Source organism: Emericellopsis atlantica, assembly GCF_019669845.1.
Source record: "Emericellopsis atlantica unplaced genomic scaffold F5Z01scaffold_2, whole genome shotgun sequence".
In the NCBI taxonomy this organism is placed as follows: Eukaryota; Fungi; Ascomycota; class Sordariomycetes; order Hypocreales; family Bionectriaceae; genus Emericellopsis; species Emericellopsis atlantica.
The window spans coordinates 351561-372033 of NW_025764704.1; the positions used below are offsets into that span (position 1 = coordinate 351561).

Consider the following 20473-nt stretch of genomic DNA (forward strand, 5'->3'; position numbering starts at 1 on the left):
GCGACCTTCTTGCGACCTGCATGCTGAATAGGGACCACCACTAACAGCGACAGCACAGCTCGGAGCTCCCCCCGCACCAAAAAGCCTCTGACGTCCCAGGGTACATGTAGGGTCGCGATCAATGTGGCTGCACTGATCATCCGTTGGGATCCGTCTCGCAATCATGGCAGCCTTACTGGGCTCGGCTTTGCGAGGCGCGCCGGAGCAACCCTTTCCTTGTCTGCGATGGCAATGCTTCGCAAACCATCGACAAGTCGAGCGATGACAATAGATTAGCCAACGCCAGCGTCGTCGCTGCCTGTTCTGCATCAATCAATCACAGCTACCAAGTCCTCGGACCTTGGGTCTTTGTTGCGGGACGCAGAGCGCAACTGTCAACTCTCGAGCAAGGCATCTATTTCCCACAAGTCCACATGTCGAACGGACTCTTTTGTCGAAAATATCAAAGACGCAAAGATGGACAAAGTGCGACAGATTTTCAGCATCCCCGGCCTTACGGTAGCGGCTCTCGCGCAGTCGCTCCTTGCGATTAAGCTGTTCCCAACCTACTACAGCTCAGAAAGCCACCTTCGGACTGTCGCCCTCATCTTCCTCGCCAACTATGCATTCGGCGCCATTTTCTGGATTTTTCTATATCCAAACTTCTTCAGTCCGCTGCGGCATTTGCCGGGGCAAAAGGCGCTGGTGAGCCTCGCTCACCGGACGCTGATGGTAACCGATCGACCATCGGGTGACCTTTTTCTGGACCTGGTCAAGCAGTATCCAGACGAGCCTTTGCTCAACCTCACGCTCACTCGACGTCAGGTCCTAGTTACAGACCCGAAGCTGTTGGCCGATGTACTCGTTCACAAGTGTTATGACTTTGCGAAGCCTGCAAAGATTCGCAACTTCTTGCATCATGTGCTGGGTGCCGGCCTCATCGTGCTGGAAAGCGACCATCACAAGTTTATGCGCAAGAACACGATGCCCGCCTTTGGATTTCGGCATATCAAGGATCTCTACCCGATGATGTATCAAAAGGCGGAAACGCTCGCTCGAGCCTTGCGACACGAAACGGCAGGACAGACCCAAACGGTTGAGCTATCGACTTGGGCCAGCAAAGTGACCATTGACATCATCGGGGTAGCTGGCATGGGCCGCAAGCTAAATGTTGTCGAAAAGGGCGAAGACCCCATACAGACAATATATGAGAGCCTCCTAGAGCCATCGAGGGAGAAGCTGCTCTTCTCCATGTTGTCGTTTGTACTTGGTCTGCCTGTGGTCAGGTGGATTCCGTGGAGGATGAATGGTATTTTCGACCAGCTGACAGGATCTTTGAACGACATCTGCATGCCTATGATTCGAGAGAAGAGGCAAGCCATTGAAGAGAAGGGCGACGACCACTTTGACATTCTGTCGTTGCTCATCAAGTCCAACAACTTCACCGATGTCGAGCTCAAGGATCAACTGCTGACATTCCTGGCTGCTGGGTGAGTGGTCTGCAACTACCGTGTAATTTGTCATTGACGGCGTCTAGTCACGAAACGACCGCCTCGGCTCTGACCTGGGCGTGCTACCTGCTAGCCAAGCATCCCGAACTTCAAACGACGCTCCGCACAGAGGTGCAGGCAGCATTCCCTGGGAATCCTCTAGACGATCCCGCCTCACTCGCAACCACACTCGAGTCTCTGCCTTTCTTGAACGGCGTCATCCAAGAGACCTTGCGACTGTATCCTACTGTGCCGCTCACGCTTCGCGAGGCCCAGAAAGACACATTTGTGAATGACCAACCAATTCCAAAGGGTACGACACTTGTGCTATCCATGTGGATGACGAACCGGTCCCCCGAGATATGGGGTCCACAAGCTGGCGAATGCAGGCCTGAGCGTTGGATCAACGATGATGGGAAACCGAATCAGACTGGCGGGACAAGCAGCAATTACGACTTTTTGACATTCTTGCACGGTCCAAGGAGCTGTATTGGACAGGGCTTCGCCAAAGCTGAGATGAGGTGCCTGCTTGCCATGATGGTCTTGTCGTTCGAATGGCAGCTGGCCATGAAGGAAGAAGACATCATGCCAAGGGGTGTCATCACAATCAAGCCCGCCAAAGGCATGTATCTAAAGCTGACGGCGCTCAATGCCGGTGAAAAGGCAACGATGTAGCAGCATAGCAAAGAAAAGTTTCCAGAGAATTCCAAACACATGAAAACAGCTGCAACGAAGAGAAGCGAATGCAGATTCCAGAACTGGCGACTGAGTCCAGACTTCAGTGCCCGATTGTCCATGGACGTGCAGTCGCCTACAGAGGGGAGACAGTGGTGCTGGACGAGCGGGCATGAGCCGCCTGACTCGGAGCAATCCGCACAAGACATGCATCACGTGACGAATTGAGTCGCGGTCGCAAACACCACGAAATCCCGGTCACGCCTATGATCAACCCTTTTTCGCGAATTGACCACGAGAAGCCTTCATCTCTGCGTACCAATCTCGTGGGGTAATCCTCGCATACTTCACAGCCTCTCGAAAATGATATGACTCTGGCGCGATCTGGCAACCATGCGCTCGCCTCGAAACGCAGTCCCTCGCATAGCTGAGCTCCGGAACCTCGTCTACACGCAGACCCCGCGAAGATGCTTGTCTTCCGCAACGGGGAGCTTCCAGGCCAGCCGTGGTTCTGTTACGGCGTCAATATGTAACAGTTTCTTCCTTTCAAATCGATTATTCGACCGATCAACATGCCTCGACTCCCTGATCCGAGCACGGCCGACTTCAACGACCACCAACACAACGGCATCAGTTTCAGCTTCATCACAACCACCTGCCGAACTCCCTCCACACCGCCGACGACAGGCTAGAAAACGAGAAGAGGCACAAGCGGCGGAGCCTTTACCACCCGATGCTTCTTCGATACTCGCCGCGCGCGCAGCCGCCAGCCCTGACCAGTCCCTTCGACGCACCCTATCATCCATTCTCTCCCTTACTAAACCACGACTCACCGTCCTTGTCGTGCTGTCCGCCATGGCGCCCTATGCATTATACCCCGTGCCCGAAATTCTGGCGCCCAGTATGACCAACACCCCCAGCCTGAGTCCGCTGACTCTGCTGTTCCTCACAACAGGCACAGCGCTATGCTCAGCCAGTGCTAATACCCTAAATATGCTCTACGAACCATCATCGGACGCAAAGATGTCACGGACAAGAAACAGGCCGCTTGTCAGGAACTTGCTTTCCAAAAGAACCGCGGTGCTCTTCGCCCTTGTTGCCGGCGCTACTGGCGTTGCAGCACTCTACTTTGGCGTGAACCCTACGGTGTCAGGGTTGGGCCTTGCCAATATTGTCCTATATGCCGGGATATACACGCCTCTCAAGGCCGTGACGGCGTTCAATACCTGGATTGGAGCCGTTGTTGGAGGAATCCCGCCGCTGATGGGCTGGGCGGCTGCCGCCGGTGAGACCGCAACCAAGGATGGCTCGTGGCGTGAGCTCCTCATTGCCAGTGATGGTTCTTCCATTGGAGGCTGGCTCATGGCCAGTCTTCTCTTCGCGTGGCAGTTTCCCCATTTCATGTCCCTGAGCTGGGGCATCCGCGAGGAGTACAAGAACGCCGGGCTGCGGATGCTCGCGTGGACAAATCCAGCGCGCAATGCCCGGGTCGCTTTGCGATACAGTCTGGTCTTTCCTCCGATCTGTCTCGCTCTGTGCGCTGCGGGCGTGACGAACTGGGGCTTTGCGGTGACCAGTCTGCCTTTGAACGCGTGGCTGATTCGCGACGCGGTGCGCATGTGGCGACAGCAAGGGCATAATGGCACCGCACGGGGTCTGTTCTGGGCGAGCGTTTGGCACTTGCCTGGTGTCATGATGCTCGCCTTGGTGCACAAGAAAGGCATGTGGACCAGGGCGTGGACGAGCGTATTCGGCGGAGAGGATGGCAGTTGGGAAGACGAGGAGCTCGAGGAGATGAAGAGTATGACGGCGGAACGTGTGGCGGAGACAGCGCCAGTCGCCAAGAGGTAGCTTACTGGCCAGCTGGGCACAGCTTGCGTGTACGATGTGCAACTGTACTCAATACGATGTATCGCATGTACTGTATGATGACAAATAGATCTCAATAGCATTATATTGTGAAAGCTTGTACGAGTATGCCAACATCGCCAGAATCCCTTGGTGTAGTAAGACCACCATTTGAAAACGCCAAAACACCAAACAATGTGTCATCATCCAGTCGCTATCCGTCCGTAAGCACACTTACATCCTGTTCGGTCGATTGATAATCGCCTCAATGTTCATATCCACACTCGGCAGCCGTTGACCAGGCATGTACGGACTCTCGTCCTCACTACCTCCAAACCCCTGCGCTGCACTCGCTGTCGAGCTCACACTGCTCGAGTACCGGTGCTGCCCCTGATATCCCTGCATGCCATATCCCCCATACCCAGCGTTCACCACTTGCCGGTACTGGTGACGATGATGATGATGGTTCTGGTGTTGCTGAAGGTAGGGCAGTGAGCTCGTCGACGCAGCATGCTGGTGATGGACGCGCCGATCCGGACTGTGGCTACTGCTGCTGCCGCTGCTGAAGGTCTCGCTTCCGACGTCTACTTCATCCACAGGAGTCAACCCGCTGATGCCGCTAACACCGCTGTCGTCGTTGTCATACCCTGTCATGCTGCTCGTTGCCGCCGCGTGCTGCTGTTGGAGACGCTCATGTCTGGCGCCGGCCCTCGCCGCGCTCTGAAGGTTCTTGAGGCCATTCGCCATACACTGAGGCGCGTCAGTACGTGATTTCATCGGGGTGGAGAGTGGGACAAGGTTACGTTAGAGTGATAAGTGCAAAGAAGAGGAAAGTACCTTTTGCTCAACGACCATCCACTTCTCGCCCGTTTTAGCAGCAAGACCACTCCAGATCTCCTTTCTCATAGACATGTACTCTCTCGCCAGCTTTTGGAGCTTGCGGTTGTCCCAGTCATCAGCGTCTCTTCTCTCCTGCAGGCGCTCGTGTCGTTTTCGGCAGGCATTGGCGGTTTTCATGGGAAAGTAAGTATCCTTGATTTGAGACCAGTTCAGCCCTTGGGCTCGAGCAGCGACGAGGTTTTGATCATCTTGTATGGTCCACGCTCCCGAGCTTGGGCGATGTGAAGCTGGCAAAGGGATATTGGCCGGTGCAGACGAAGAGATGGGCTGGAAGCTGTCGAATGTGTTGGGTAGAGGCTGCTGCTGTGTGTTCAGGTGCATGTCCGAGGATGGCATGCTGCTGAAGTTGAAATGGCCAGTATTATTTGGTGTTGCCATGCGAGGCGCATACATGGGTGACGGGGCCAGGGTGTAGGGGTGCTGCCCCATGCTGTGGCCTGCGCTACTGGTGGTACGGTGTCCCCGAGGCATGGTGATGTCTGATTTAGATAGGATGTATTGTAACACAGTTGTAACAAAATATGGTCGTGGAAGTGGCCGGTCTAGGTCTGAAGCAGGTCCCGCAGAATGGTAACGAATCGAATGAGGGAACAGATATGACTCCTGTAAATGCCGACACAGACAAGATAGGAAAGACGGTAGGAAAGACAAACGAAAGACCAAGGAAAGGAAAAGGCCGAGGTACTGGCTCTCGAATGCTGTCGTGGAATGTTTACAGGTCAGAAAGGGAAGAAGAGATGGCCGGAATTATGGACAAGGCCTTCGCTTTAAGCGTGGCCTGGCCAGGGCAATCTGCTCAGATGAACGGAAGGCCAATCTCAACATCGGCGGCTCTGCAGATGAAACAAGTCTTTCTAGGCGTGCAGACTCTCTTGGGCGGTAGGAAGAACATGAAACGGGCTTTGCGTTCCGAAAGGGAAGACTTTGGAAGATTGGCGTGTCGACATTGGTCATGTGTTTGGACCGGGCGGCTATATCCGACGTAGGTTCCCCTGGCGGTTATTAGATACAAGAAAGTATAGATGGTAAGTATTGAAACTAATTTTGAGCAGCAATCTTGCCGAAAATCAGCAAAGTGTACTCTGAGGGGGGGATAGTGACAATCATTGTAGTCGTTCGAGATGGCCAACTCCCGCTTCGTTGGCCGACAGCATGCACCAGTCTATGGCGTGCCACGGGGAGGCTCAGCAACTCAGCCAGATCGTTTGTCCCACCCACATGGGTTGGGCCGGCATTGGTGATGGCAAGTGTACTGTGTCCGTGAACGGCGTCATTTGGTACCTGCATACGCGCACGGGTTCCTGACATTCGCGTACCTCTCTCACCGGCAGCTCGCTTCGTGCTGGTGCTAGCCTGGTCTCGACAATGAGGAGCCAGAACAACGCTGGGACTCCTGCAAACGGTCCTCATGACGCTGGGCAGAGAAGAACACGGCGCCAAAGGCTCATATTCAGGAGATGAAGTTGTTGTTGTGGGGTCTTAAATGGGATCTGATTGGTATACAGTCTTACAGGGGCTCGCAAGCGCGCGTTTAGGCCTCCATTCGCTAAATTTGCCGCTGTCGTTTCGCTGAACGGGGACTAGTGCGTTCCTTTCCAACTCTCTTGAAGGTGGTTGTACTCCAGCGCTGCGTCGAGACGCCAGCATGAACTAAAACGGGGCATTGCATTCATGCTGTTTCAGCTTCGCTTCCGTGTGAGCAAACATTCCAACCAACGTGCACGGGGAAGTGAGCGGAGAGGTGCATGGTTCCAGTTCTTACACCGAGATTGCCTACCCTATGCCTATCAACAAGCAGTACATACTATCCAATTAGGTTACTCGATAACCCATATTATTGAAAACTGTTTAAGCAATGTTGTTCGATAGATGAATTATCCCACCACGGAATAAAAAGTTTCAATAATCGGCCAGCGTGCTCGAACAGAGGGAAACCTTTTTGTGGCGCTGTCAAGCAGAGTATTTGACCTGGTTGCTGCAAGATGACCACATGCATTTATATGAAAAGTCTGCAGGAATAGTAGTATTGATATTGAGAATTCGAACACATAACTGCGAAAAGCCGCTCGTATCTTGATAACATGTTGTAGTGGTACGTGACTGAGGTCGACGCTGAGGTGGCCTACCACTACGTGGCCACAGCAACTCTCGTGATCTAGATCCAGATCATCCCAATTTCACGTTGCCTGTACCATAGATGGACCGGCAGTAAGGGCTTGCCTTCGGCCACCGTCACCGGGTGGCTTAGACATTGAAGTGCGACTCCAGAGGCCATAACACGCTCCAGTCACTCGTGGCTGGAAGATATCCATTTATAGCAAACAATATCCGGAGTGGAAGAAAGTATCAAGGGCCACAATGCCCGCAAGTGAGGCCATGCGAGCTGTAGTCGCCACCGCTTGCTGCGTGATCAGGCCTGACATGACGGGAGGAAGTCGAGCCGGCGCCGCAGATCAGTGTAGGCCTAGGCAGTAGAGGATCCTCGAGAAATAACCTCATGTTCACGGAGCTGTCAGCATCCTCACAAAATTGGCGACATGGCTCATCATCGTACTCAGTACGCCTTGCTCAACCCAGAAATGACCGGCGCCTTCAACCTCTTGCCCTTGGAACAGACTGTCCCCATCCTCCATTCGCGTCACCCAAGTCCGCAGTTTGCTCGCCGCCACGAAAATGTCACCGTTCCCAAACACCGCCAGCGTCGGATTTCCCCTCATCTTCTGCTCCGCTGCCTCGTCGCCGGTATGTCGCCTCATGGTCGCCAAACTGAGGACGAACCCCTGAAGTGGCGAGATCAAAAGATAGGCGGGTCGTGGCAGCGTCAAATCCGGGACGGCTGCAAGCGTGACGCTGGCCGCACCATTTGTCGAACCTGGCTGACCTCTCGAATTCTCTCGTCTGTGGACTGTCTTGTTTACAAGATGGCGGATCTTATCTTCCGCTTCGTCGAGTGAAAACGAGTGTGATCGAGCGCTGTCATTGCTCCGTCTCTTTGGGCTGCCCTCTCCCACCCGAAGGCTTCTTCGCGAGCGTGCATGGAGGACATCACGCTGTTGCGCCGCGAGGGTGTCTGCCTGGGACCGGATTTGCGCGGCGGCCGAGTCGATAGCCGGCGTCGCAAAGGTCAAGAGCAAATCCTCCAGCGGAGGTAGCTGACTCGTCACCATGGCACCATACGAGTACCCGCCCATCAGCAGGGCTCTTCCCGCCCCTTGGACACCATCTCCGTGGAACAAATGATGCACATAGTATACTATGAACCCGACGATGCTTGTGTAGTCGCCTACCTCTGGGCGCGCGCTCCAGCTCGTCCTGCCCGTGCCCGCGCCTCGAAAGTTGAACGTGGCCACAATGAAGCCTCGTCTCAACAGATAGGCGGCGACCGTTTCGACAATTGGATCGTCATAGGAGCCGCCCAGTGGTGCGTAGGGGTGCGCGACGACTGCTGCGTAGCGCGCATCGGGCTCGAGGGGATGGTAGATGCGGCAATTGAGTGGCAGGGAGTCGTGGATGCTTGGAATAGTCAATGTCAGGGTCGGGTCAGGGAGGTGCATCTTTCTAATGCCATGGCGAGGGCGAGTGCAAAAGGTACAGAAAAAGTGTGAAAGGCACTCGCGGCTCTGGGGAAGCTTGACTGTTGGAACCTCGGCGAGCGACGTCATTCGCCCGCCAAGGCTTTTTGGTGGTGGCACGCAGTACGCAGTACACCGTGGCACATGAACGCGTCAGAAGAGGCGCGTAGCCTGATTGAAAACAGTAAATTCGCTATGGACGCTTGTAAACAGGGCTAGTTATTGCTTCTTTTTGTCCTTGGTCTCTTTTGCGTCTTTTCTTCTTTGCTTCCACCCCTTTAGTTCCTTGATCAAACCCAGTACGAGAGGGACGCCAACGGGCCCTAGGAGTGGGAGATAGACGGCAATTTTGTGTTCATCTGGGAAGTAAAGCTGCCCAACCATGCTCTTCTCGAAGAATGACTTCTCTGCTTCAGATTCGGCGATCCGTGCGTGGTAGAGACCTTCTGGACCACCCAGATTGGCGCACGCCTTCTCGAGGTGATCTAGACTGGCGGCCACTCCGTCAGCGACGGTGCGAGGGATGGAGATAGACGGCAACGAGATTGAGAGCCGTGCTAGTGAGCCAAGTGTCGAGGAGGCGTGTAGAAGGAGGTCAAGAGACCTGATCCTTGTCAGCGTCGACAAACGTAGGGGCAAAGAGCCAGATTGCGGGGTGCCCAGGAGAGTCAGTAGGTGCCCGCCGAAAGTGAGCATCGGCTGCCTCAGAATCTCGCTATCGACATGTGCAGTAGAGTCAGACAGAGGCAGGAGGTAGACTGTACCCCACTGGGGTATCATCCAGGACTGAGATGTAGCGTCAGACCCAGCATTGCCTATTGTCTGGTTACCAACGAAGAGCACAAAGTTGACCGTAGGTGCACCGCCAATTGAGGGCGAAAGTGGCCATTCGGCTGCATTGATGAACGAAGACAGGTCTTCCTTTGACAGAACCTGCGACTGCACACCAGGTGTTGCATACAGCTGTAGCTGAGTATCGACCGTAAAGTTGTGAATGGGGCGCAAAATGTCTAGCATAGGACGCATATACCGGTCGACTGCCTCCTCAATATCCCAAGTGCTCGGACTCGGCCCGTCCGTGAAGAGGGAAAAGGTCAGGTGGTAGGTCGAGGCATATCGCATCGATCGCGTCGTTCGTTTCGAGAGGGCTTCAATCGTTTCGGGGCTCTGGTTTTGAAGCGGTTGGTTCAACAGATGCGAGATGATGGCGCGCTCCTCCGCAAAGGCCGCGCGGAGCTCTTGGGCTAGGTAGGTCGCAAGGGCGGCAGCGTCGGACGGATTGGACACGGTGGTGCCAGAAGGGTAGTTTATTTTCAGAGAAGCTTCTCTCGAATCTAACGTAGCACCCATCTGCTTGCCTGGCGTAAACTGGAGTGTAAGAGCCGCATCGTCGGTATTGCCCGGCTGCAGTCGTATCTGGTGTGCTGCAAGATCGCTTTGTTGGTCCAGCATGCCCTGCGTCAACCTAACCAGCTCCTGGGCGTCGGGTGCCGCGAGTCCTTCGGCCTCAAAGGCCACGGTTATAGGGAGAACAGGTTGACACGCCTTGCCATCAGCCCACTCGAGCATGCGATCCAGTGGTAGATTCGCCCTGTAGATGCTGGTCGTGTACCACCAAAAGGGCAGACCGAGCATGACGACAACAGCCCAGAAGGAGAGCACGATGAAGCTTCGACGCCGAACATCACCGCTTTTCTCGGTGGGCGGGAGCTTGATTGCCTTCTTCGCGCCGCCGTCGGGCAGCTTCTCGGAAGGGGCCGCGCTCATGGTGTGGTTGGTGAAGCTTGGCTTGCCCTTGTCAATGCGTGTCGCGAGGGCGAAGTTTGACACCACCCAGGGGTCTGATGTGGCGCAGTAACCGCGGGCTGTGGCGCTCATGGCTGATGCAGCGACAAGGTCGCACGGCAAGCTTTCCAAACTTGCAGTACCTACCAGGTATGTAATATTGGACTGAGTTACACATGTCCTCGTTTGTTCACGCGCTTCATCAGACTTTCTACAGGCGCTGAGAAGCATTTGTCGAGCTGAAACGATTGATCCAGCTCACCGTGTATCGCCTCGTTCATGCCTTGACTGCCTTGCCCAAAGCAAGAGTTTCGAACCACCGTCCACAGGCGACGATAGTAGCATCAACAGCGCCTCTTCGGGTAGAAATGCACCGGCTGCCAGCGATGCGTACAGCAAGAACTCACCTTACCATGCCTTGCTTTCCTTAGCTTACCCCAGATGGCCCCCGTCCACTTTGGGTATGTGATTCGGGCACGATGCGGGGTCCGTTTGTGCGGACTCATGCACAAATCGGTACATCATGATGCCGCCAGTCCCGGTGAGTGGTCAGGTATCTCTCTCATCGTCAGGACAGGAGGACTTGGGGGTCTGTCCGATCCTCCGTTTCGCCTGGCTTTCCCCACAGACTGGGAGCTCAAGCATTCGACGTCGGAGCGCACGCTGCCGAGGCACCTCCTCTTCTGCTATCTACGGTCGTCGCGTCAAAGTCGAGGCTGAGCCTGCCAGTTGAGTTCCAATGGCCATGTAAACTGCCCGAGGGTCCGCATCTCCAGGGCTGGCTACCATTTGATCAGTCGCGTCGATTCTCCAGGAGAAGCCTCACCTCTTGCTTGCTTTCGAAGGTCGAACTGTCGGTGACATTGTTGCCCCTTGACACCATCATTGTAGGCCATAGTATTCGCCTACGATGCCAGGTACGTTGCAATATCTCCCATTCAGTTCCTCCGACTTTTCGGAGAGCTTATAGGGACTGACTGAAAGATCAGTGCCTCTTGCTATCGCTGCGCCAGCTGCCGCGGCAGTTCTCGCCTACGTCAATGCGCGCGGCGCCCTCTGGAATGACTTGCGCGTACTGGATGGCCAGTACACCTCGCTCGTACGAACCCTCTACCGCATGAAAACCGACCGTCTCAATATGTTCTACCTACTTGAAGAATGGGCACAGTCTCGCAGCCACGCACATAGAGACCTGGTCCTTTTCGAGGGCAAACGCCACACCTATGCGCAGGTATACGACCGGGCCCTGCGCTATGGCACCTGGTTGAAAGAGAACCTGGGGGTCAAGTCGGGCGACATTGTGGCAATGGACTTTCAGAACTCAGACTCATTCATCTTTGTCTGGTTTGGTCTGTGGGCCGTGGGTGCCAAGCCGGCATTCATCAACTACAACCTCACCGGCAACGCCCTGACCCACTGCATCAAGGTGGCCGAGACGTCCCTCTGCCTGGTCGACCCAGCCGTGGAGGCCAATGTCACGGACGACGTCAAGGCAGAGAACCCAGGAGTCAAGTTTGTCACATTCACGCCAGAGGTCGAGGCTGATGCTTTCGCTGCGCCGCCGAACCGGTTGCCCGACGAGCAGCGCTCTCAGGCAGACTACGCCGACATGGCCATCTTGATCTACACATCTGGCACGACGGGTCTCCCCAAGCCCGCCATCGTCTCCTGGAGCAAGTGCATCGGTGGTTCTGGGATTGGCGATCGCACTCTCCGCATCGGCAAAAACGACATTGTCTACACAGCCATGCCGCTGTACCACTCGGCGGCCGCAGTCCTCTCCTTCTTGACTGTCCTCCACGCGGGGAGCACCCAGGCCCTGGGTCGCAAGTTCTCCACCAAGAGCTACTGGAGTGACGTCCGCGAGATGGACGCGACGGTTCTGCAGTACGTCGGCGAGACGCTGCGGTACCTTCTCGCCGCGCCATCCCAGATCGACCCCAAGACGGGCGAGAACCTCGACAAGAAGCACAAGGTCCGCTTGGCGTATGGCAACGGGCTCCGTCCCGACGTCTGGCGTCGCTTCCAGGATCGCTTCGGCGTCGACGAGATAGGCGAGATGTATGCCGCCACCGAGGGCACGGCTGCGCTGATCAATATATGCGCCAACGACTTGACTGCCGGCGCCATGGGTCGCACAGGCTGGCTGACCGACTTCCTCATGTCTCGCTCCATCGCCGTGGTAGAGGTGGACTGGGCTACCGAGGAGCCTGCCCGCGACCCCAAGACAGGACTCTGCAGAAGGGTCAAGAACCGCGGCGATCCCGGCGAAATGCTCTTCCAACTGCCCTCGGACGATCCGACGAAGCGGTTCCAGGGATATTACAAGAATCCCCAGGCCAATGCCAAGAAGCTCATGCGCGACGTGCTCAAGAAAGGCGACGCGTGGTTCCGCACAGGCGACGTCGTCCGCTGGGATACCGAGGGCCGGATCTGGTTCAACGATCGGATCGGTGATACGTTCCGCTGGAAGTCGGAGAACGTGTCCACCTCGGAGGTCAGCGAGGCCGTCGGCACGCATCCTGCCGTCAAGGAAGCCAACGTCTATGGCGTGGAGCTGCCCCATCACGACGGACGTGCGGGTTGTGCTGCGGTCTACCTCGACCAGCGCGCCCCTCTCGACGAGACTCTCCGTTCACTCGCAGAGCACACACGCAGCCTGCTTCCCAAGTACGCGGTGCCGTTGTTCCTCAGGGTGGTGAGGGGCGAACCGGGAGAAGCGCAGACGACAGGTACAAACAAGCAGCAGAAACACTTCTTGCGTCAGGCTGGTGTGAAGCCGGACCCAGCAACAGAGGAAGAACTAGGAGAGTTGTACTGGCTGGCTGGCGATGGCTACAGGAGGTTTGGCGACAAGGAATGGCGTGAGCTCGAGGGTGGAAGGGTGAAGTTGTAGAGGCGACCCCTGTCGCGTAATCATCGTGTGTCTGTAGCATGTAGGTTCGTACTCTTTCCCCCAATAGCAATGACAACCGTTTATTTGAATGTGTCCATCTCCCATGCCGTAAAGGTCCAACTGGAACAGAAAAAGAAGTTATATACCAAGACCCAGAAGATCGCTTATCATAGGACACGTTCACCCATCTATTTCAACATACACGCTTTTCTGTCGACCCCAGCTGCATTCAATCATGAGCCCCTTCCAAAAGTCGGGAGGCTAACGCACAGACTTTCTTCCCTCCGTCTCTTTCCATCGTTAAGGCCCGATTCCTAGCCCAAGCCCCCTCTGCCCTGGTAGAGCCGAAGCCATCGTAGCGCCAGGCGGTGCTGAACCGGTTCCGGTGCCAGTTCGCTCTCTCATCCTCCTGCCCTCCATCAAGCCCCGCAGTCCACGCTTCTGCAAGCCGATGACACTGCTGAGCTCTCCCTCCCATACGGGAGGAGGGTTTGACCGATCGTTGAGCTCGCCGGCACTCCACTCTGAGCCCGAAGCTGACGTCGCGCTGCTCATCTCGTCACTGGCCGGTCGGACATCTGTGTTGATCGACAGGGCAGCCAGATCGGAGCCGTTGGTGGTGGGGTTTAGGCTGAAGTCGGATGTAGACATGCCATCGTTCATGGGGTCGAGGTGGTCGACGAAGAAGTTGGGGTTGAGCGACCCGTCGATGCCGCGACCGCCTCCTGCTGCCATGGCCGTGGCATTGAAGACTGCAGCGGCGTTGCGCGAGTCGAGAAGCGAGTGCAGACGCTCGACAACGGCTTCTAGAAGGCCGTCGATGCGGTACGGCCGGGCAAGCTGGAGGAGTGAGCACAGAATCTGAGGGGTGCATAGCGGTGACGACTGTGCGGGCAACGAGGATGTATAGAGGAAGTGAAGGAGGGCTTGGATGGTGAGGTAGGAGTGCGGCATGTAGAGGCATCGTGGCCGGGAGTTTGGCGCCAAAGAACGCGGAGTGGGAGCGCTGTTGATGGCTGCTGGGTTGAGATCATCTTGCGATGCAGCAGCCGTGGTAGCGCCGGAAATACCGGTGCCAGCTGTGGATGTCGACGCCCCCGACGACTGAATCGTTGAACCAACAGTCTCGCCAGGCAAGCGCGTGCTTGGGGTGATGGTGATGGCTGAGGCCCGGAGAGGGTTGCTCGACAGTCCCGAGCGCAGCGTGACGGAATCACTGCCGTCTTGCGTTGCAGTCCCCTCGCGCAACAGTTGCACAAAGTAAGGCCCCCATCGACGGGCGACAACCCTGGAGTTGATGGGAATACGCTCGCCGCCAAAGCAGAGGATGTCCATGTCTGATATCTCGCGTAGTCCCAGAGCCTTCTCCCCCAGTTCCTCACTTGCCCGGGAGTGTGCCCTGCCTCCGGCCGTGTAGCCGGCTTTGCGTGTAAGGCTCAAACCTGGTCCGGAATAGGGGCTGCTTGCGGAGATGAACCCGGACATGGGAGCTGACTTTCTCGGGTTATCGTAGAATCCAAAGGCTTCCAGCTCCACCATGCAGACATTCGAGAAGTTGATGCGCCGGTGGTTGTAGTCGTCCACTAGACTCCTCTTCCGGTTCCCCAGGATAACGAACGTGTTTCTTCTGTTCCACAAGACGCCACGGTTCCAGCTGCCTTGGCTGAACACGCTGCCACCCGCATCGATCCGGCTCCATGTCAACGTCCGCAGATCCAGTGCCCACAGCGCGTACTCCTGTTTCGAGGAAGTCAAATATGTCCCGCTGACGACAAAGTGCGTGTCAATGATGCCTCCATTCGGGAACCGGAGGCCAGGAGGGGAATAAGTGCCCGACATGGGCCTCTCGTGCAAAGCCCCGTCGGCCGTTCTGATCTGCAGCTCCAACTTGACGTCCAGGAAGTTGTAGTTGGAATAGATCAGCATGGAGGAGCTGGCGTCCCGAGCCTCTTGGCTGGCCGCCTCCCGCTGTGTTCCGTTTTGGTATGCTTTGCCGATTTTGGCAGTGACAGCGGCCGGCAGAGGTGTGGCGACACTCCTATAGGCGCCGCAGCTCTTCCCAAGAGGCTGTGTTGATGTCCATTTAAGACTCCGAAGATTGAAGACGCTGATCTGTTCAATGTAATGGTTCGATCCGTCTTGGCCACCCACCACAATCATCTCTGAGCCGCCTGATCCATCAATGTTCACGCCAATGCGGCCCTCATTGGGATTGTTGGAAGAAGGGTTGTTCTGCAGTGCCGAAAAAGGGGCGCGGTGCGAAGAGAAGGTGGCAGACGACGGCAGGATGCAAGCGCAGTGGGCGTAGCGGCCTTGAGGGGGGTCCTGGGTCGGTATAAAGGTCCATTTTCGCGTGTTCACGTCGTACACATAAATGTCCGACATGATTGTGACTTCGGCTTGCTGTGAAGCATCGGTGATTGGCGGCTGGTTCGGCACAGGCGACATGCCACCATAGCACACCATCTTGGTATCACCCAAAGCGCACATGGAGTGGAAGTATCGGGGAGGTGGCACATCACCCGATGTCTCGAGCTTCGTCCAGTGTCGGCGGATAAGATCGAGCTCGTACAAGTCCGAGGTCAAGGGAGCAGGCCGGCTCCTGGACAGGATTCTGCCACCAAAGACGTACAGCTTATCGCCCAGGACAGTTGTCGTGGCGCCCACCAAGGGACGAGGTTCGCGACCAGTGGTCCGATGCACATTGCACATCAGCCCAGAAAGGTGCGCTGACCCTGGATTGTTGGCGCCGCTCGAGGGCTGCTGTGACCTCTGGGCGCCCTGTGGCGAGGGACCAGGCGTGCCTGCATTGCTCCTCGAGGCACCAAGCTGCTGTTGTGTCTCTTCCTCTCCAGAACCTCCATCTGTCCGTGAACTGCTCAGGCTCGCCAGACTGCTCACACTGCTGCTCATGTCCACCTGCTGCTGGTGAGACGGTTGGTGGTCCCCCATGGCGCGATTGAATGGTCGATAATCGAGCCTCGATTCGGGTAAGCGTTCGAAATGGCTGGGGAGTTCGTTTGCGACGGGGCTGGACGCTCGAGGCGGCTCGGGAAGGGGTTTTTGGCGCTGTTGGTTCAAATGTCTCGCATGCTGTAGCTGCGAATGCTGCGGAGATGTGTCGCGGGGATCGCCGTCAGCAGGCGAATCCGATCTACCGCCGTCGTTGCTGCTCTTGAGATTGAGGCGCGACGTTTTCCGACCGAGTTTCCCCGTGGGGAACTTCTTGAAACTGCGATAAACGCCCGAGAAGATGTCAGGCGTGTATCGCCCCGAGGAGAGAGAAGGTATGTCGTCGCTGTCCTGTTCGTGCTCCGAGTCGGAGAAGTGGGAGAGGTCGGTCGTCGGATGTGCCGCATACGCAGAGTGCTGCTGCTGCTGCTGCTGCTGCTGGTTGGTTAGCTGCGACATGTTTGGTCCGCCGCGTACGCAAATGGAAATGCGAAACTGGGAAAAAAGAGAGGGAGAGCTAGAAGAGGCAGGAAGCAGAGCATGGGCTCATGCATGCCACCATTCTTAATTCTCCTCCTGACAAGCAAGTGGGCAACGAGACCAGAGGCGACCGGTGACTTGGCCAGCAGAATGCGGCGGTGGCAGGCAGGCACGCAGGTAGGCGGCGGTAGTCAGGACGGTACGGTATAGTACGACCTGTACCTAATCCGCAGCCCACGAAGGTTTTGAACTTTTGATGGCTGCACTTCAGCCACGCCAAGTTGCTGCACTGACAGGCTCAGTCCGTTTCCCGGGACTGGACTTTGAATTCCAGGTTCCCAGAAACCAGTCCCAGCATACGTCCCAGAGGGAGGGTCCGGGGCCCGCCACTTGACCACTGGGCCTGTCAGGCTGTCAAGTGTCACTTTTCACCAGGGTCAAAGCTGGGGCCCGGGGACCGCAGGCCGGTGCAGGGCCGCCAGGCCAGTCCTTGCTTCTTAAGTTCTTATAGAGAGAAGTCTGTAAGATCTCTGCCGTATGGATTCATTCTTGTCGTTCTTGTCTCGTGCGCTGGCACGTCCCAAAGCCCAACAATGTACAGTGAACATAAGACGGGCTGTACGTACCGTCTCGATTGCGGGCTGATGTAGGCTCGATGTACGCGGAAAGCCAGGTCAATCTGCGGGCAGACTGTTCTCGGGGTATCGAGCACAATGGGGCCTTGTTCTTTCGCAGGCGCTGATCGCAACTACGTGGTGATCCTCTGGATTGTTCGGTAGATAGTCGCTGGCTGGGGAGCGGTCGGTCGGGCCTGACGATCAAAGCCAACCCTGGCTGGCAAGAATGAGGGCGTATTTCGGGCACCGTGGTCGCTCACCGTTTACGCCTTGTTCTGCGTCGGGATAATCAATCACTGCAAAGAGAACCGCATGAGGCTTGAGCGCCGAATGATTGCGGTGGTCCAATTCAGGGCCAGCTCCTCAGCGCGGTGAAGGGTGGGTCAGGCTGTCCAGGAGACTGCCAGTGGAGATGGATTGATGGAGCACTGTTAGTGAGGTGCCACGTTTCAGCACCACAATTGCCCACAGAAAAGGCGTTCTGGTAACAAGCCACAAAATAGACCGAAATAGGCTAGCGGGGATTGGGGGACGTTTTCCTACTGGCGACTGTGTGAGAAGATGCCTGTCCGTTTGAGGCTTTGAGCAGGAAACTTGAAGAATGAAATGAAACAGGCAGACCCCAGTAAGCCGAGCTTTTTAATTGCGATTATCGTGTGACATGGAAGACGTGGACGAAAAACGTGGAGGTGAGCCTCCCATAGGTGCCAAGCTTGTCAATATCTGACCAGGGGTGTGGCATAGTATCTCCCGCGCCCGTTACATAGAATTGGTTCTTTCAAGTTTCGGCTTCGGACGTGCAATTAGAACCACGCTGGTGGTACAGGTGCGAATTCGGTATTGTGAGATCGTGTTTGGTTTCCGCGTATACCCGTGAGCCCCTTTCTACTTGAAACATGCCGGAGATGAGAACGTGAATATGACGCAGTGATCTAGTCCTAGTCCTACATCACCCGTGATTATAGGAACGAGGCCATTGACTGTGGATTCTGGAATCTTTCTGGTACTTTACGTACGGACCAAGCCGTTAACGCCGGTTCCATGTTGGAGTCCCTCTTCTCAGACCCGCCACGTGGATCGTCGAGAGCGGTGTACGTACTACGTACGGCCACGCTTCATGCCTGCGAACGCACCTTGATATCCGTGCTTCTGATTACGACCGCAAGTAATTACCGCCGGTGCTCGTCAAATCAGCCGTGAGGCATGCAAGCCGAGGCTTCGTGTCAAGAGTGGCTTTCTCAATGGTGCTCATTATTATCGTAACGACATAGATGTAGTATGGTAGGCCACGCCTCAGGTGTCATTCCTCCGCAAACTCCGTCTTCGCTTTTCTTTTTCCGTTTTCCGTTCTTACGCCTTGGGAAGGGGAGTGAAGCGCAGGTAGGGCTTCACGATGCGGAAGTTGGGGAACAGCTCCTTGGCCTCCTCGTTCTTGACCGACGGCGCGACGATCACATCGTCACCGGGAACCCAGTTGATAGGGGTGGTGATCTTGTACTTGTCACCGGTCTGGAGAGAGTCGATGATGCGGAGGACCTCGGCGGCGTTACGGCCGGTAGAGGCGGGGTAGGAGAGGATGGTCCGGATCTTCTTGTTGGGGTCAATGAAGAAGACGGAGCGGATGGTGAAGGCAATGCCCTTCTCGTCGACGTTGGTAGCGTCCTGGTGGTCGATCCTAGCCTCGCGTTAGCAATGACACCCGTGCCGCAACCGGCATTACTACTCACATGTCGTAGGCCAGGGCGACCTTGCGCTCCTTGTCGCCAATGATGGGGAAGGTGACCTTGCCGCCGGTCACCTCATCAATGTCCTTGATCCAGCCCTCGTGCGACTCGATGGTGTTGGCAGAGAGACCGATCAGCTTGACGCCGCGCTTCTCGAACTCGGGCTGGAGCTTGGCAAAGGCGCCCAACTCGGTGGTGCACACGGGGGTGTAGTCCTCGGGGTGCGAGAAGAGGATGACCCAGTTGTTGCCAATGAACTCGTGAAAGTCAATGTCGCCGGCCGTGGTCTTGGCCTGGAAGTTGGGCGCGACGCTGCCGAGGCGGAGAGGGGCGGGCTGAGACATGTTGATGAATCTGGTGATGACTTTCTTGGGGAGGACAGAGAGACTGGTGGAGGAAAGGAAGGACACTGGAGAGGCGGATTGTGTGTGCGAGCTCTTTATACCTTCCAAGGGGACGACAATGAGCGCAGCCAAGGTCGATCACATCATCTCACCATGGAACGCGTCTTGGGGGCGGGCCACTGGACCCCGCGATTCGAGCTTCTTCCATTTTGCCCCTCACCAGCTTCCGGCGGTTGCCATCAACTCTCAGGAAGGGGTCTAGCTGGCGGGATTGCGTGCTGCCCCGCGGCACCTATTGGCCTGCGCTTGATGCGGGCCGAGTAGTGAAGCCATCATTCGATGTCTTGACGCAATATTGGGTCGTCCGATAGCCGCCGTCCTTTCTGTCTTCAAGACATGGGTTCCTGGTCTAACAAAGGTGGATGGTTTGCCTTAGGTTCGCGTCGAGCTAGGGTGGAGCGCACCTTAAGATGTGCCGATGGGCCGGCTTTCGGCCTGTCGTGCTTGTATCGAGAGCTCCCGACCCGGCCTACTCAGAGTGCCTGAAGACAGCAGACGCCAGGAAATGGCTTACCAATGAAGAAGGACTGGGCTGGAGGTGAAGGCGTGGGCTTTGTCGATCTGTCTCGCTCCAGCCTCCCACGTGGCCGAAGCCTTGACGGTGCTTTCAGCGAACCACCCTGTACTCACTGGTTCTCACTTTAAGGCAGGTGGCATTGTTGAATTTCTATGCTTCATTGTAACGGTTCGAGTAACAAGAGATCAGCGAGTGACTTGAATCTTCGTGTATATGCAAAAATCTATTCCCCTTTCCCATGTTATTGCTGGAACTGGAAAAGCACCCACGAGTTAACCTTTTAATAATAACATCACAGGTCGTGAATACTAAACCCGCAAAGCGGACTACTCACATAAGGCATGTCTTATTAACGTCTAATAGCCTAATAGAGAAAAAAGAGCAACACGAAAAGACCGAATGAAATAGAACGGATGTTCACAAAAAGTGAGGCAAGGAAAATTGATCTTCTATGTAACGGAAACAAAAGCAAAAAGAAACGACCACACCAGGAGTCGAACCTGGAATCTCTAGAGATGACGAATCGGAGCCGAAATCTAGCGCCTTAACCATTAGGCCATGCGGCCAATTTGATGAAAGTTGTGTTGTTATTGTCAATTATATAGCCTACACATTTTCCTAAGTCTTTGACGCG

At 55.8% G+C, this 20473-nt stretch overlaps 8 protein-coding genes and 1 non-coding gene across 9 annotated transcripts; 3 read left to right on the forward strand and 6 right to left on the reverse strand.

Moving 5' to 3' along the window:
* The first annotated feature begins 24 nt into the window (after nt 1–24).
* F5Z01DRAFT_196032 (cytochrome P450) lies at nt 25–2343 on the forward strand. The gene is made up of 2 exons (XM_046258045.1): nt 25–1469; nt 1517–2343. Exons 1-2 carry the CDS (start codon nt 457–459, stop codon nt 2142–2144), a joined length of 1641 nt encoding a protein of 546 aa, XP_046122345.1. The 5' UTR covers nt 25–456; the 3' UTR covers nt 2145–2343.
* An 83-nt stretch (nt 2344–2426) lies between these two features.
* Nucleotides 2427–4111, forward strand: F5Z01DRAFT_643197 (protoheme IX farnesyltransferase). Its single transcript, XM_046262701.1, has one exon. The coding sequence runs from the start codon at nt 2538–2540 to the stop codon at nt 3993–3995; it is 1458 nt and encodes a 485-aa protein (XP_046122346.1). The 5' UTR covers nt 2427–2537; the 3' UTR covers nt 3996–4111.
* On the reverse strand, nt 4111–5646 carry F5Z01DRAFT_196077 (myb family transcription factor). The gene is made up of 2 exons (XM_046258048.1): nt 4830–5646; nt 4111–4742 (listed from the first exon to the last, which is right to left on the reverse strand). Exons 1-2 carry the CDS (start codon nt 5361–5363, stop codon nt 4227–4229), a joined length of 1050 nt encoding a protein of 349 aa, XP_046122347.1. The 5' UTR covers nt 5364–5646; the 3' UTR covers nt 4111–4226.
* Nucleotides 5647–7393: 1747 nt separating this feature from the next.
* Nucleotides 7394–8446, reverse strand: F5Z01DRAFT_632501 (Alpha/Beta hydrolase protein; the record flags this gene model as incomplete). The annotated part of the gene is made up of 1 exon (XM_046261863.1): nt 7394–8446. The coding sequence occupies one exon, from the start codon at nt 8444–8446 to the stop codon at nt 7394–7396; it is 1053 nt and encodes a 350-aa protein (XP_046122348.1).
* A 237-nt stretch (nt 8447–8683) lies between these two features.
* Nucleotides 8684–10342, reverse strand: F5Z01DRAFT_670144 (phosphatidylinositol-glycan biosynthesis class S protein; the record flags this gene model as incomplete). Its single annotated transcript, XM_046264517.1, has 1 exon — nt 8684–10342. The coding sequence occupies one exon, from the start codon at nt 10340–10342 to the stop codon at nt 8684–8686; it is 1659 nt and encodes a 552-aa protein (XP_046122349.1).
* A 722-nt stretch (nt 10343–11064) lies between these two features.
* On the forward strand, nt 11065–13295 carry F5Z01DRAFT_196231 (putative long-chain fatty acid transporter). Its single transcript, XM_046258049.1, has 2 exons — nt 11065–11166; nt 11239–13295. The coding sequence occupies exons 1-2, from the start codon at nt 11160–11162 to the stop codon at nt 13143–13145; spliced, it is 1914 nt and encodes a 637-aa protein (XP_046122350.1). The 5' UTR covers nt 11065–11159; the 3' UTR covers nt 13146–13295.
* A 150-nt stretch (nt 13296–13445) lies between these two features.
* Nucleotides 13446–16556, reverse strand: F5Z01DRAFT_717095 (uncharacterized protein; the record flags this gene model as incomplete). The annotated part of the gene is made up of 1 exon (XM_046266537.1): nt 13446–16556. One exon carries the CDS (start codon nt 16554–16556, stop codon nt 13446–13448), a length of 3111 nt encoding a protein of 1036 aa, XP_046122351.1.
* A 1988-nt stretch (nt 16557–18544) lies between these two features.
* F5Z01DRAFT_670147 (thioredoxin-like protein) lies at nt 18545–19262 on the reverse strand (the record flags this gene model as incomplete). The annotated part of the gene is made up of 2 exons (XM_046264518.1): nt 18545–18869; nt 18922–19262. 2 exons carry the CDS (start codon nt 19260–19262, stop codon nt 18545–18547), a joined length of 666 nt encoding a protein of 221 aa, XP_046122352.1.
* A 1056-nt stretch (nt 19263–20318) lies between these two features.
* Nucleotides 20319–20405, reverse strand: F5Z01DRAFT_t17. Its single transcript has one exon. It is a non-coding gene; the product is annotated as a tRNA-Arg (tRNA).
* Between the last annotated feature and the right edge of the window lie 68 nt (nt 20406–20473).